This window comes from Arvicanthis niloticus, chromosome 9 (genome assembly GCF_011762505.2).
Source record: "Arvicanthis niloticus isolate mArvNil1 chromosome 9, mArvNil1.pat.X, whole genome shotgun sequence".
Classification (NCBI taxonomy): Eukaryota; Metazoa; Chordata; class Mammalia; order Rodentia; family Muridae; genus Arvicanthis; species Arvicanthis niloticus.
The window spans coordinates 6,821,328-6,838,420 of NC_047666.1; the positions used below are offsets into that span (position 1 = coordinate 6,821,328).

Below are 17,093 nucleotides of genomic sequence, written 5' to 3' on the forward strand. Positions count from 1 at the left end.
CAGAAGAAAGCAACAGATTATTAGGCACTCGGGAGTACAACTTGGAACTAGGAATTAGGTTAGAGAGTACAACTTAGAGTACAACTTGGAGTAGGAATTAGGCACTGAGTAAGAAGACACTTGGACTAGAGAACTCGGAAGAAGAATTATTAGACATTAGGCACTTAGCACTTGGAAGAAGAAACTTGGAACTTGGAGGCTCTAGGGACTAGGAACTAGGGACTAAGAACTCAAGACTTGGGACTTGGAGAGAAGAAGAGAGACTGAAGAATAAATGGGATTGAATCACACTCTGTCTGGTCTCCATTCCTCCGTGTCTGTCCTACTCTCTTTCTTGCTGAACCCTGACCCTTGGACTGGAGCAGCTTGGGGCAGTACAGGCTCTAACAGTTTATCCCCCAAGGCTTTGGCAGTACGGGTTCCAACATTGACAGAATGGTCCGAGACATTTTGGACCCCCGAACGTGGGACACCTTGGGCCTCGACATTGACCCAAAAAACTGAAATCATTGGCTTTTTTTTTTTTTTTTTTTGTTCCTCACTATCTTAAAAAAACTATATTACGTGTGTGTGTGTGTGTGTGTGTGTGTGAGTGTGTATGGCATTGTGTGTGTACTATGGAAATCAAACAACAACTTGCAGGTGTCAGTTCTTTTCTTCTATTGTGTGGGTTCTGAGGATCAAACTCAGGCCTCCAGGCTTGGCAACAACTGCCTTTACTTAACATGTCATCTTGCCAACCCTAGTCAACCATCTTTGGTGTATGGCTGCTAACTTTTAGGTCACCTTATGTATTTCGATGGATAGCAGAGTGGTATCTGTCCTGCCAACTTTTAGTCATCAAAAAAGAGAAAGGGAAGAAACGGATTCTTTCTGTGCCTGTCCCCATACCTTTCTACTGCTTTAAGACTATCTCCTAGGACCTCTCTCAGTAGTTTCTATGCATATCTCATTATGGCCAAACCTACCTGCAGGAGAAGCTGGGCACTGTATCTCTTAACTGAGTCACTTCCATTATATAGGAATTCTCACAGCTTATTAAATAGAAATGTGAGAATGAATATTTGAAAGAAAATTAGCAGTCACTGCTATTGTTAGTTATAACCCCAACACTGGTAAATTCTAGGAGCACATAAGTGTGTCATAAACACACAGGTAGAAGAGAGAGTCCAGGGCAGGTAGAGAAAAGTCTGATGGCAAGGGTGTGACTCTTGATTTATGGACAGCAAGAAAGCACAAGGAGTTGAGTTTGAAGATGGACTGGTGTTGGTGTGATGAAGTGCCCATTGCTTTTCATCCATCAATTTGTTACTGAAGGCACTGGAAGTGACAAGCAATCATCAGTAAAAGTAAAAGGTTTCTTCTCATAATGGAGAAACTTAGTTTCTGGAAGTGTTTGAAATACCTTTGGCAAACCTTTAGAAAGTTCCAACAGGGCTCACAGGAGTTTTAGCTTCAAGAGTTTGGTCTCACTAGGTGTTTTTTTCCCACTAATTTTTTCTAAAAAGGATTCTGGAAGATTAAAACAAGGGGAGAACCTGATCCATTTGTAAGCATGTTAATATGGTGTGAGGGAGGCAGAGGGTCTGGCTTTCTCTATATATACCCATATAAACCATCAGGTTAATCTCAGCTTCATTCAGAAAAAAAAATGGATTGAATCTAAACAAATTAGATGTCATCTAAAACAGTAATGTATAATGAATTCTTTTGACCATTAGAAGTAAATTCATTTGCAACTTATGGGCTGGTGCAGCTCAGTGGTAGACCACACAGTTGGCATTTATGAAGGCAAGGTTTTAATCATATAATGCTGAATAAAATTTATATATTGAAGCAACACATTTCTCTGTGCCAAGCTTCCCATCAGCTATAAGAATGTTTTGTCTTTTATAATTCAGCTGTTGAAAGACATTTAGTTAATATTCTGGAAGATGAGCATGGAAGTTTGCTTACTCATTTTTTTTTTATTCAGTGCACTGCTTACCTGTGCCTTATTTTCAGGTAGATAGTTGTCTCATTAGTGTGGAAGATGGAGAGATTTCTTCCTAAATGAGGGGCATTTTTGCTCCATGGGGTCTTAACTCTACCAAATTAATCTACCTAAAAAAGGGGGGTTGGTCAAAAGCAAAGCAGTCCATTGAAAATGACTGTTACATTGGAGTGACTCAAGAAAATAAAACTGGAGAATTGAAAAGAAAAATGTATAAAGTGCATTGTATTGTTGCTTTCACATCAATCACAGGATGGGCGATTAGGAAAACAAAGGTGATGGAGATGTAATATACGAACATTATGAAACAAAGCAAAACAAAACAACAAAGCAAAACCACCACATAGTTGATGTAGACTATACAGGTCTAAAAAGTTGCCAATGCCTTTGGCCTCCTTGGGCACCAGGCATGCATATGGTGTACATACATACATATCTCTTACAAAAAATGTGATCAGAAATTGGTGTTAAGCAACTCCAAAAGGGCTGAGCACTGGCAGGCTTATGTATAAGCTTGTCATATGACTTTTCTTCAAGCTCATATGTTGTGGAGGTCTTCCATGTGTGTATATTTAATTATGTCAGTTTTTTTTTAAATGTATCTTTTGTCACTCTGGTGTTCAGTTGCTGAAGCTTGTGGAAAGGACCAATTACTCTCCCCTACAGAGTAGTCACAAGGCCTTACCTGCCTCTGTGATGCAGAAACAGAGAGGACAAGTAGATGGTTGAATATATGAACATGGAGTTGAAGAGAGAGCTTTGGATTCACCCATTTTTAAACATCTAGATATCATGAAAGGCCATAAGAATAGACAAGGTCACAAGGCAGAAATAGACAGTCAGTGACTCAGTGATGAGGAGATGAGGAAAATTTGTGGAAGGAGATAGAGACAGGGTAGTCCAAGAAAGAAAACATCAGCATGTGATGTCCTTAGAGGGAAGAAACAGTTTAAAGAAGGAGGTAAGTAACTTAGCAACATCTGGAGCAAGACACACCAGAACTTGCATCCCTGTCACAGAAAAAGAGCAACTAGAGATCAGGACACTAATAAGTACCCAACATCACACACTAGGCATGTAGTAAGTTTGAAATTAAAAAACCTTGTTTATCTTTAATGCCAGGGAAGAAAGCAATTAGTCCACTTATTTGTGATATTAGTTGTATTTAGAATTCTAGATGTTTTCCTTAAATTTGCTTTGCTAATGAGGATTGGAAACAAAGAGACAAAATGGAAAATCTTTGTTCCTCCCTGTTCTAGAGACAGCTTCGCCTTCTCATGCAGTGCCAATCTCCTCTCATAGACATGGTGGTGAAGGTCAGAGTGAACAGATTTGGTCATATTGGTAGCCTGGCTACCAGGGCTGCCAGTTCATCTGGCAAGATGGAGATTGTTGCTATGACTCCTTCCCTGACATCAATTATATGGTTTACATGTTCCAGTATGATTCTACCTATGGCAAATTCCATGGTACCATGGTGGTAGATGACCTTATGGCCTACATGACCTCCAAGGAGTAAGAAGCCCTGAACCATATACTCCAACAAGGACAACTTCCCATTCTCAGCTTTAACTGTACCATTGAATTTGCTATAGGTAGAATCAGGGGGAATCCTTGAGTTCCTTATTTTCCCTCACAAGATTTCATGTGTTCTATCACTCTAAGACGCCCTATAAGTTGGTACATTGAAGGCAGCATGCAGATTACTAAAGAAAGCAAACCTGCAAATACTTGGTATCTGGTGGTTTCTTAAAAAAAATCTCATTATATTTAATGAAATATGAATAAATTCCAATTTCAGGGACAGAGACAGGCTAAATCTGCATGGAATCCGAACTGAGTAAAATCAGAGCTGAACTTGTCTTGTATTTTCCATTAGAAAAACATGTTCTTCAAAAGTGTTTGAAGTGTAACTTGAGGACCACCAACATGGTAAATGTAACTGATGGTAAGACAGTAATTGTAACTCTAGCATGAGGAGCTCATACCCACAGCCGGGTATATCTCACTTGTATCAACTCTCCTCTGAGGAGGCTGGACTTGTACTTGGGTAGGTCTTTTTTCTCCTTTGTTCTTAGGAAGTATATACTGGCAAGGGTGTATCCTGTTTTCCCCATCCTCTCTTTCTCCTCATGTTTAAGCCTATATTAATGTATCTTTAGGGTCAATGAGATGGCTAAGCAGGTGGAGCACTTGTTACACAAGCCTAATGACCTAAGTTTGATTCCCAGAACCCACAAAAGGTGGAAGGAAAGTGCTGACCCCACAAAACTTGTCTTCCAATCTCGACATGCACACTATGGTATGTACCACCCACTTGGTTGGTATAACAATAAGTAAAATTCAAAACAAAACAATAAGTCCCCCCAAATATGTCTTTAGTAAAACCTCTAAATATGCTTTAGAAGTGTTATGCCTAAAATTCTTTTCTGTGTGGAAACCACAAATCCAGGTTAGTTTTAAGTGAGGATCCCTAAAAGATTAGATCGTGACAGTGTGGAGCTGTATTTGTCCTTTTTTACCGACAATAAGACATTATCTTAAGGAAAAAGAAGTCAAATCCTCAGGAGTATTAGAAACTATCGTGCTAAGGCCTGGGAGCGCAGAACTCCATTCAGCTCAGTAGGCTCCTAATGCCCACAGTCTTCCTATTGTATGTTGAGAATGTATGTTTATTGAGTATGGTGGCAACACCTGCAGTTATAGGTACCCCAGAGACTATGGCAGGTTCTAGGCTTGAGCCTAGAAGTTTGAGGGTAGCTGGGGTACAATAGTGAGATTCCATCAGTTACACACACACACACACACACACACACACACACACGAGTCTACTCACATTGTTTAACATGTACTTTTATGGTAACTATATAACCCCCAAATAAAACATTTACTTTTTAGCTTACTGTTATACTTCTTTTTTAAAGAAAACCTTTTATAGTAAAGTTATCAGGCAGATCATTTAGATACTGAGTTGGGGGAGCTCAGAAGGCCTCACCCTCCCTGAAGATACATATAATTCATGATTGTTGGGGAAGGTAGACGTTTTCTTTTTTCTTTTTTTTTTTTAAACAACTTTACTTATTTATTTATTTGAAAACACTGTAGCTGTTTTCAGACACACCAGAAGAGGGTGTCAGATTCCATTGCAGATGGTTGTGAGCCACCATGTGGTTGCCGGGAATTGAACTCAGGACCTCTGGAAGAGCAGTCTTAACTGCTGAGCCATCTCTCCAGCCCAGGCATTTTCTTAAGTAGGGTAGCCACTGGTAAGTTGCCAATGCTCCTGTATACAACCTACTAATGTTCCTCTAATGAAACTCACTACATAATTTAAAAAATAGGACAAGAAAGTAGATGAGGACCAGTAGGGATGAGGAAAAAGAAACAGTAAGAGTGGCAGGTAGACAAGAGATGATAAGGGGGGATGGATCTGATCACACTACATTATACACATCTATGAAAAGGTGGCGCTGCAACCCACTGGGTATAAACAAAGTTAATATATACTAATACAAATGAAAAAGTTGGAATAAACAAATTTTCAGGCAGGATGTGAAGAGAAGTGAAAGAGAAGGCTCTTTGACTTACACCCCTCACACTTGGGCCCTGGTGTTGTACTATTCATGATTTCCTTCCTGTGCTCTGAGAGAGAGAAGCTAATTTTAGATTTGTCTTTATGGTCACAGTTAGTACTTTTGTTTGGCTTGAGACAACAATCTCAGGAAAGAATGGAGTTTCTATAAAACTGTTGTTTAGCTTCGAGTTCTTTTGTTTATCTTTTTCTGTTTACAACTCATCAGGAATCCTCTTACAACTCAGAGTAAAAATGGATCACTTAAGATCACATTCTTAACACTTACTAAAGGTGAATCACAAAACCAGACAATAGCTTGTAATTTTGAACATAAGGGTAAATGGGGTGTTTCTTCAGAGCAATGATGGGAAATCTACACACACAAGGTGGAGCCTCACTATCCTGAGTTAAGATGGCCATCAAATTAGTAAAATGGCTAAAAAAGTCCTACCATGAAACATTAACTGGGATTTAATGGTTAATCTTGGCAGTGAGAAAGATACATAGTATCCCTCTATCCAACCTCTGGTAGCTCTCTGTAATTCTGTCCTAACTATGGTATCCACAGAAGTTGTACACAATCTGAATCTGAGTCTAATTACTTTATTAGTGTCATGCTTTTACCTCAGAGAGAGCTATGATTTATTTTAATCACTTCTTATATGGTAAATCAATAGAGTCTGCCACGTGGGTAACAGTTGCCTGTAAAGCACAACCCTCTGCAATTGGCATAATTACCTCACACAGAGAGAAGCACAGCAGGACTCCATAATCTCTGAGTTTATAAAATCTAATTATGTTCACAATACAACCTTTTATTTTCACTGATCTCAGAAAGCCCAAACTTGAACAAAGCCAGACTAACCACATAGTAACTAGAGAGCATTGAGGTCTTCTCTGTATACAATCTGCCCCTGCCAGCTGTCTGAGGGAGAAGCCCCCTTTGCCCAGTCATCATTTCACAGAGAAATTTGGGGATGTTCTGGATGAATCTTCAGGACTGACCCAATTGACATTAAGTTAAAAAAAAAAAAAAAACCAAAAACCAAAAACCAAACAAACAAAAAAAACCCTCTGTTTTGTCCTGAGGTTTAGGCTTTTCTAGGCCAGGCTCAGTCCACAGAGTGGAAGAGAGATGACCAGTCTGGTTCTCCATGCTGCTTCAGAAGCCGATGTAGCTAAGAGTTTGAAAGGGAGGCCTAAGCAAGGTCTCCAATGTATTCCCAGAAGGAAGTTTGGTTTCCTTGCCTTTACACTTTGGAATTTTGCAACTAATTGTGTTTGATAAAGAGGATGAACTGCTAAAGCACATCGTCCAAAACCTCTGCTCTTTGCCATGGTCATGAGCAATCCCTCTCTATATCAAAGAAAAAAATGATTGAAAATAAAAGAAAAGAGGAATCTGGGAATGCACTGGAAGTGCAACCCAGAAACCCATGCTGCATGAGAGCCACATGCCTCGTTGTTTCCTCCATGTTATTTCTAATCCTGTTTACAAAAATTCTACTCTAAATAAATGCACACACAGACCACACATTCATTCACATGCACACAGGCACAGGCACACAGCCTACTTCAGGAAATGGTCCCACTGAACTATCTGTGACTCCATTTTTTGATCCTCTGTACGAAAGAAGAAGGTATTAGGGCAGAAATAATTTATTTTCCTTACTAGGTATAGCATTGTACAGAGCACACCACTCCAAACGAGTTTCAGTGTCTCTCCCATTGTGTTTCATCATCTCTCCCCTTACTCTTTCTTAGTGGCATCTTGAGGTCCATTTCCCTCCTTTCTCCCTTCTCCTATACCAAACCAAATGGGAGGATATTTCCACTGAGGATCAGCAACTTACAATACTGTGAGACTCAAGGAAAAGAAGTTGATAATATACTCAAAGGCAAAATGGATTGATGTCATAGTTCATTCTTGTTCTTAGAAGGTACAGATAGTACAGGATTCAGGCAAAGACTGGGAATAATGTGGGTGGCAACATCAGTGGGGAGAGATTTACGACTCAAGACTTTTACTGTGCTGACTTCTTCTTCTTTTCTTCTTCTTCTTCTTCTTCTTCTTCTTCTTCTTCTTCTTCTTCTTCTTCTTCTTCTTCTTCTTCTTCTTCTTCTTCTTCTTCTTCTCCTCCTCCTCCTCCTCCTCCTCCTCCTCCTCCTCCTCTTCCTCCTCCTCCTCCTCCTCCTCCTCCTCCTCCTCCTCTTCCTCCTCCTCCTCCTCCTCCTCCTCCTCCTCCTCCTCCTCCTCCTCCTCCTCCTCCTCCTCCTCCTCCTCCTCCTCCTCCTCCTCCTCTTCTTCTTCTTCTTCTTCTTCTTCTTCTTCTTCTTCTTCTTCTTCTTCTTCTTCTTCTTCTTTTTTAATCTCACAGACCTTTATTTGAGGGATCCACACAAGGGACATACCCTCACTTCCATAGCTTCTTGATAGACATATTTTTCTCACTATCCTTTTGCATGACCTTGGCTACTGAGTCCTCCCGAGTAAAGTGGACACACCATTCCCGCAGAGCATACATGCCAGCTTCTGTGCACACACCCTTCACTTCAGCCCCTGAAGCTCTTGGCATCAGCTCAGCAATTTTTCTCAGGTTGATCCCCCCCTGAGAACTCATTTTCTGAGAGTGAGTTTTCAAAATGTCCAGCCGGGCCTCCTCATTGCGAGGTGGAAATTCAATTTTTCTGTCAATCCTCCCAGGACGAAGCAGAGCAGAGTCCAGGATATCAATCTTATTAGTAGCCATGATAACCTTTATATTCTTGGTGGCCTCAAAGCCATCCAGCTGGTTGAGCAGTTCCAGTATTGTGCGCTGTACTCCACTGTCGCCTCCAGAGCCTCCCTCCAGCCCTGAAGAGCCAATGGAGTCAATCTCGTCCATGAAGATAATGTTCTCGGGCCATGACAAACAGTTCCCTCACCATTCTAGCCCCTTCTCTGATGAATTTCTGTACCAGTTCAGAGCCAGAGACACGAATAAAGGTACAGTCTGTATGATGAGCCACAGCACGGGCCAACAGTGTCTTCCCAGTGCCTGGGGGTCCATACAGCAGGACTCCCTTCGGCTGTGCAATGCCCAGTGCTTCAAAGAACTCAGGGTGCTTCACAGGCAGCTCGATCACTTCTTTGATCTCCTTGATCTGCTTGTCCAGCCTGCCAATCATCTCGTAAGTTGGGTCTGGCACCTTTTCTACCATCATTAGCGACACCAAAGGGTTCACCTTATTAGGTAGGATCTTATGCAGAGTGTAGCTGTCATTTCTTAGAGCAACCTGACAATTGGGTGTCACATCATTGATATCAATGTTCTTGTCCACATCAACAACAAACTTGCCCTCAGGATGGACCTTGACCAACACTTTTTTTTCTTATCCATGGCCCTTACGACTTCTCCAACGTAGGAGCCCTGTTCCTACAGCAGCTGCAGCTCCTCCCGCAACAGGCGAACTTTTGCATTTAGCTCATTCCTCTGTGCCTGTATTCTTCGGAGATTCTGGCTTTTATCATTTACAATCAACTGGAGTTCTTCAATCTTGGACAGATAATATTGACTGAGTCCACTGCTTGCCTTCCCCTCTTCCAGTTCCATCTGCTCTGGCCCATCAAGCGCCATCTTCCCTCTTTCGGCAGGGACCGCTGGTATCAAAGTCCACTGTGCTGACTTCTACCTCAGATTCATATGGTAATGGTTGTGCCACTTCTAAGCATGCAATAATTCAGTAAACACATGTTAAAAGAATTATAGAAAGAAAAAAAAAACATTTGACTCTTTACCAAGCATCATTGTTGCAACAAAGTTGAAGTTTCTGTGAGAACTGAGGTAGCAGCAAGTGTGTTGCTCATGTCACAGGCACACTTTTAATTTCCAGTTCATTGGGGGTCAGATAGGCCAACAGAATATATTCAATAAAAATGTCCCCTCCCCACAAACATTCTCCTTTTCTTTCTTCCAAATTCATGGCCTCTTTTTGTTTAATTTTTGTTACACATATATGTATATGTGTATATGTATGTGTATATATATATATATCATATACATACATATATGTATATTCCTAATATGCCAATGAAATCTGCTCAATCTATATAATATTATTTTTATATATGCTTTTAGAGTTAACCACCATTTGATATTTGATAATCAACTGGTGTGCTCTTCCCTGGTGATTTAGTTTGAGTTAATATTGCTCTGATAAAACATTGTGACCAAAAACAACTTGAAGAGAAAATAGTTTGTTTGGCTTGTATATCCTGAACCACAGTCCACCTAAAGAAGTCAAGGCAGGAATTCAAGCCAGGCAAGCACTTGGAGGCAGGAGTTGATGCAGAGGCCATGGAGGGGTGCAGTTTACTGGCTTGCTTCTATGGTTTGCTTATCCTGCTTTCCTATAGAACCCAGGACCAATAGCCCAAGGGTGTCCCCACAATGGGCTGAACACTCTTCCATCAATCACTAATTAATAAATTGTTCTATTGCTTAGGCCACAGCCAGATTGTATGGAGGTAATTGTGGTTGCCTACTTTTAAACGACTGTAGCTTGTTTCAAGTTGACATAAAACTAGCCAGCACACCTGGAGACCACTGTTAAACTATAATAGAAAATGGAAGGAGCGGGGAAGAAATGTCTTATCTAAATCCAAATTCCTCCTTGGTACTTTTAAAACAATTTGTGTGTGTGTGTGTGTGTGTGTGTGTGTGTGTGTGTGTGTGTGTGTGCGTGCACATATGAGCATGCAGGTGCCCATTGAAGAGAGAAGAGGGCTTTGGAGCTCCTAGAGCTAAAGTTATAGGTGAGGCACTTAGTGTGGGTGCTGGAAACAAACTCTGCTCCCCTCCAAGAGCAGCAAGTACTCTTCCATTGAGCTATCTCTTCAGTGCCCCCTTTCAATAAAAATCCTGAAGAAACTCAATAGGAAGAAAATATCTCAATGTGGTAAGTGCTACACACAAGAAACAGCAAAAATTATACTAAATGCTGAAAAACTCAGGACAATTCCACTAAAATAAGGGACAGCACGTTTTTTTAAAAAAACTTTGTACTCACTGTAGTACTGGAAATCATAGCTTGCCCAATAACACACACAAATGAAAGGGTAAATAAAGGAAAGGCAGCATATCTCTATCTGCACATGACATGATGCTCTATATAAGATACTAAAAGAATCTAGCAGGACACTCCCAGAGCTGATCAACACTTTCTGCAAGGTGACAGGACACACATCAGAGAGACCTTCTTATATGTTAGTGACAGGTATACTGAGAAAATAATCAAAGAAATAATCCCATTCACAATAGAATGTAAAGCAAACAAGCAAACCAACAAACCAAGAAGCAAAATACTTTGGAATAAACCTAACTAAAGATGTGATAGCAAGGAAACCTCAAAAAAAAAAAAAAAAAAAAACCAGAAATAAAAAACTTAAGGAAGGCAGTAGAAGATGGAGAAACTTCACATACTTAGAGATCAGAAGAATTAATATTGTGAAAATAGCCTTTTACCAAAGAAATCTACAGATTCAGCCCAATTCAATCAAAATCCCAATACTATTCTTTATTAAAAATTATAAAACAATCTTAAAATTCATATAAAAGCACAAAAGACCTCAGATAGCTAAAGCAATTCTGAACAGAAAGGGTAATGGAGATATCACTGTACCTCACTTGAAGTTATGCTCCAGAGCTATTGTAATAAAAACAGCATGGTGCTAATACAAAATAGATACATAATACAAAAATAGATATATAGACCACCAGAATAGAATAGAGAAAGCTGACATAAACTAGCTACAGTAATGGGATTTTTTTTTTTATAAAGGTGCTAAAATACACTGGATAAAAGACAGCCTCTTCAACAAAAGGCACTGGGAAAAATCAGATATCCACATGTTAGAGAACAAAATGAGATCCTTATCTCTTACCCAGCACAAAAGTGAACTCTAAAAGTATCAAAAGTATCAAAGCCTTCATTCTGTGTAAGTGTGGCCGTGAAAGTGTGACAGGAAAAGGCTTCAGCTTTTATTATACAGGTTCTCATTTCCTTTGTTAGGTTTATTCCAAGGTTTGTCTTTCTTCCTCCCTTCCTTCTTTCTCTTTCCTTTCTTTTTTGATTTCTTCTTCAGGCAAGGACTTTTAAAGTAGGGTACCCTAGTTACTCAGCAACAAGGCCTGAAATGGGACCCAAGAAATTAAAAGTTTCTATGCAAAAGAAATAGTTAATCAGGTGAAGAGACAGCTTACAGAACGGGAGGGAAATCTTTACCAGCTATACTTCTGATAGAGGATTGACATCTAGAATATTAAAAAGTAAAATAGCTAAATGACAAGAAAATGAACGAGGGATTGGAGAGCTGGTTCAGTGATTAGGAACACTGACTGCTCTTCTAGAGAACCTGAGTTTGATTCCTAGTGGTGATGTGGTGACTGACAACCATTTGTAACTCCAGTCCTAGGTGGGTCCAATGCTGTCTTCTGGCTTCCATGGGTGTTATACAGACATGCATATGTACAAAATACCTAGACATATAAATAAATTTAAAATAAAACAACAATAAATTTAAAAATAAAACAAACAACATGATTTTTAAAACAAGCTTAGGAAGTAAACAGAAAATTGTCTAAAGTATAAGCTTTTTGTAAGGGTTCAACTTAATTTTATGTCAGGGAAAGGCAAATTAAAACTGAGATTCCATCCCACCCCGATTAGACTGGCTATTATCAAAAAAATGAATACTGGTGAGAAGGTAGGGAAAGGTGAACTCCTGTGCACTGCTGGTTGAAGAGTATACTGATGCTGATACCAAGGAAAGCAGTGTGAGGCTTCCACAGAAACCTAGGGATAGATTTATCCTATGACCCAGCTACTGTTGGGCCTGAACCCAAAGGACACCCATTAGAGATATATTGCTCATCATTCGTTGTTGCTCTACTCTCAGTAGTTAAGGAGTGGCACCCATCTAGATGTCTCTTCACTCATAAATGGATAGTGAAAATGTGGCACATATATATGCAGAATGGAGTATGATTCAGCAACAAAGAAAAGGGAAGTTATGACATTTGTAGGAAAATGGATGGGACTAGACAAAACTATATAATGTTTTCTATAAATACATATTTAAATTATGTGTCTGTCATGTCTGTGTGCATGAGTACAGGTGCTCTCAGAGGCTGTCCAATCCCCTGCAGCCTAAGCAATTGTGAACCAAAAAACCATGGATACTGGGAAGGGAATTCAGGTTTTTGTAAGAGTAGTACCCACTGTTAAATTTATCTCTCAAGCCTTATATGAAATGAAGTAACTCATGCTCAGAAAGACAACACTTCATGTTCTTTCTCATATGTGGATCCCTGGCTCTCATATTTTATGTGCATTTGTAGGGTGTGTGTGTGTAGATGCCATGAACCTAGAAAGGGGTCCCTGAGAGGGGCTTTCAGGGGAGAGGGGTGGAGAGGGTAGTAGAACAGATGTGCTATGTAAGCACAAGGGGGAATATGGGGGTAAGGACATGACGTGGGGAGAGTGTCAACCAAAACTAAGCACAGACGGAAAAGCCACAAGAAACCTGCTACTTTGTAAGCTAATTAAAAAAAAAAAGTTTTTCCTGTACAGAGCAGGGCTGTGGTGGGAGGAGAAGCGGTAGAACTGTTGCGTGCTTCACACCACCCGGGGCAAGAGGCACGCACTGCACTGTGGCGGAAGCATTTATGAAAGAGCAAAGAACTCTCTGCTGTGGTCCTTTTAACCGGACAAAAGCTTTTTACACACGTTAGATTTATGATTGCAATGACATAGCCTATAAAAATGGCTTCCACAATACGCCAGATTAGCCAACAAAAATGAATCTGTTTTGCCATTGTGTCTCAAGTCTGACCCGCCTCTTTCCCTTACTGTCTGTTGGTCTCCCTTTAGAGAAGAATAAGGCAAAGGCATGACAATTTACAAGTCAAGGTATTTAACTTTTGCATCTTGTGAGTGGCGCAAAACATCCTGTTTAGAAAGTACAGCAAATACACATATACTTTGGGAGAGACAAGAGAATTTCCATTAGGTGGTAAGCTTTTTACATTTTAACTGGTTGTTCTACTTTGGAGCAGAATGGCTTCATAAAATGAGGGGAAAAAGTAATCAGAGGCATGTAGTGACCAGCCTGCAATGCCTGCAGCAGACACAGGCTGTGGGGTATAGTGGATACTCACCAGGATGGTTTTATGGCATAGTCAACACATAGTTGACAATAACAGACAAACCGCTTGTTTTGTCCATCCTGTGCCTAGTACCTCGATTCTGCTAGAATATTGATGTTTGTCACAGAATGAAGCCCACCACTCCCCACTCTTAACTTGAATGGGGAAAGGAAAGCCCATGGTTCCAGCCACCACTGATTTACAATTTTTTAATCTAAAACAAGGAAAGTCGTAGAAGGGCGATAAGCAAGTGTGTTAATTAGCTGCTGGCCTCTGCTTCTGCCTTTGCTTGTTCTGTTGTTTGCCTCTAGGTCTTATCTACCCAGGAGAATTTTAAGTCATAAGATGAAAATTAAACTTGTTTCTGTCTTTGCAAGGAAATATTCATGCTTTGATTTTAAAGACCCCTTTTCTACATTTATTTCACTAATATGTATTCTGCACTGTTTATCCTTTGTGCAAACTGAGCTGTTCTGTACAATTTAATGACAGAAGTAGGAAAGAAATAGTCCTGGTGGCACACACCTTTAATCCTAGCACTTGGGAAGAAGAGGCAGGAAAATCAGGAGTTCAGCCATCCTTTCAGCTATATAGGGAGTTAGTCAAGTTGGGTTATATGAGCTCCTGTCTCAAGTGGGAATATTAAAATGAAGTGAAAACAATGAGCAGACAAGCAAACAAACACAAGCTCATTGTTTTTGCTTTGTTTTGTTTCGCCAGTGAGATGAGTTCAATCCTGAAGTCACAGCAGTGTAATTACACTTCTTTTGAGGGAAGCTTTGACTTGCAGTGGAAAGGCAGCTTCTCACACGGACTTTGATGGCGTAGTCTACTTTTGCAAGAGTGAAATCCCACTGAAATGACTTTCTAAGATGTTCTGTGGAAAGTAAGAATTAATAGATGGCAAGTCTTCTTCATTCCCAATTGCCAAACAGGAGACAAATTCATCAGACAGCAGAGTCTGCCCTGGGATAGTTTCACGGGGAGAGTCACTTTGCAAAATCATGTTGGTTTCCTCCTGTCTTGAGTTTTGTGTATCAAGAGAATTGAATTCACCTTGATTTAAAACGAGGCTCAATTCATCAAGAATTAGTGTTTTGCTTAGTGAAATCAGACTTAAAGCAGAAAATTGGAAATTGGGATATGTTTTCAATCTGGCAAAGTGGGCATCTGTGACCTCAAGGGATGTAGAGTCTCTTTCATCTCTGTTAATGAAATGGTTTCCTCCAGGGAGGACATTTGAAACCTGGGGTTTGTATCCAGTGTTGAGATCAGGAATATACACAACAGAAGAACTGGTAGACAACGTTGTCAACGGACAGTCTCTTGTCTCAAGGAGTCCTGTGAGCCTTTCTTCTTTGTAATCGGTAGGTTTGTGTTCCAGGGGAGAGACTTCACTTATCTCTGTAAGGACAGGATCCACATACAGGACCTGCTCACTCTCATTATCATTCTCAAATGTACTTTTTTCCTAGTGGGGAAAAACATTACTTCATTTAACAGGCAAAACATCACCCCCCCCAAAGAAACACCCCAAAATCATTTAAAAATTAACAGAATAATTGAGTTGGGGCTGAAACTTTCTTTCCCCAACTTTCCTTTCCTTTTCCTTTTATCGTAGTTTTTATCTCCTGGATGAGCTCCTCCTTCTGCCTTTCTGGCCTCCTCTAAATCTTCACATAAGTCTCCCAAAGAAAGAATTAAGAGTAATCCATGTCTTAAGTGTATTTCTTGGTTAAAACCCTTTTTTAAAAAAGTTTTAACATTTTTATTTGTTTATTTTTATTTTATTCTGAGAATCCTTCATTCAAATGATATGTATCTAGGCTAAATTGATTGGTGAGTGTGTTGACTTGTTTTATGTCAATTTGACACAAGCTAGAGTCATTTTGGAAGAAGGTTGAGACAATGTTGCCACAGACTGCCCTATGGAAAAACCTGTGGTGCATTTTTTTGATTGATGATTGATGTGGGACTAGATCATTGTAGGCAGTGCACCCCTGAGCTGGTGGTCCTGGGTACTATAAGAAATCACACTGAACAAGCCATGGAAAGCAAGCCAGTAAGCAGCACTCATCTGTGGCTTCTGCATCAATTTCTGCCTCAATATGTTGTCCTTCCTTCAATGGGTGACAGATGGCAAGCTATAAGATGATCTCTTTCCTCCCTGAGTTGCTTTTGGTCATGGTGTTTACTCACAGCAACAGACAGCTGATAGTTAGCTGTCAATGGACTCACCCAACATTAAGCAGAGCCATGTGTATCTGCTTTATAAATAGGCCTGGTCTGCCTAAGATATTGCTGTCCCCTCTGTACTTGAGCTTACATCACCCTTCTGCCTAGAATAATCTTTCTGTTGAGAAAGACCTCATCTTCCTATATTTTCTCTCTTCTCGATAGCTGTCAAAGCTTCCCCCAACCCCCATAGCATCCCTAGGCTATCCTGTGAACTCTTCTATGTGTGTGTGTGTGCGTGTGTGTGTAAGTATGTATTTCTATTCTGATGACCGGACTCTTGGTCCCAATATTTTCAATTATGGGTACTTTATTGTTTACTATTTATTTATAGATTTGTTTATTTTATATGTATGAGTGTTTTGTTTGCATATATGTATGTCCATTATGTGTGTATATGGTACTGTGGAGGTGAGAAAAGGGCACTGAATCCTCTGGAACTGGAGTTATGGATAACTGTGGGCCACCATGTCAGTTCTAGAAATTGAACCTGGGTCCTCTGCAAGAGCAACAAGTACTCTTAACCACTGCACTGACTCTCCAGCCCCTGCTTATTTGTTTGACAAGGTCTCATTATATAGATCAGGTTGACCTTGAAATCATCATCCCCCTGCCTCAGCCTTCCCTATGCTAGTTTTACTGGCATACCCCATCACACTGGACACCAATCAGTTTCTGTTTGGTGCTGTTTGATTACCTGTAATAATTTTGCAACATTGCTATTTTCCATATTAGGAATGTCTTCATAAAGCCATTTTGGAATCATCAGTAAGACTTTTCTTTTAATTCTAGAAAACAAAAAGATACATTAGAAGCAGCTCCTTCCTTCCTTCCTTCCTTCCTTCCTTCCTTCCTTCCTTCCTTCCTTCCCTCTTTCTTTCTTTCTTTCTTTCTTTCTTTCTTTCTTTCTTTCTTTCTTTCTTTCTTTTGTTTTCTTGAGACAGGGTTTCTCTGTGTAGCCCTGGTTGTCCTGGAACTCACTCTGCAGACCAGGCTGGTGTTGAACTCAGAGAACGCCCTGTCTCTGCCTCCCGAGTGTTGGAATTAAAGGCATGACCATCATGCTTTCTCAGAACATTTCTTTAAAGTTGGTGCAGGCAATCAT

General features: G+C 40.2%; 1 protein-coding gene and 1 pseudogene across 2 annotated transcripts in view; both read right to left on the minus strand.

Moving 5' to 3' along the window:
- Positions 1 to 7,936: 7,936 nt before the first annotated feature.
- LOC117715262 (26S proteasome regulatory subunit 8 pseudogene) lies at positions 7,937 to 9,216 on the minus strand (annotated as a pseudogene).
- Positions 9,217 to 13,765: 4,549 nt separating this feature from the next.
- Il23r (interleukin 23 receptor) overlaps positions 13,766 to 17,093 on the minus strand; it is a 59,948-nt gene continuing 56,620 nt past the window's right edge. For both annotated transcript variants that reach the window (XM_034511174.2, XM_076939891.1), the window contains exons 10-11: positions 16,686 to 16,776; positions 13,766 to 15,224 (exon numbers count right to left, since the gene is read on the minus strand). In XM_034511174.2, the coding sequence (XP_034367065.1) occupies positions 14,583 to 15,224; positions 16,686 to 16,776 (733 nt within the window). In that variant the 3' untranslated portion in view covers positions 13,766 to 14,582. The remainder of the gene's footprint in view (positions 15,225 to 16,685; positions 16,777 to 17,093) is intronic.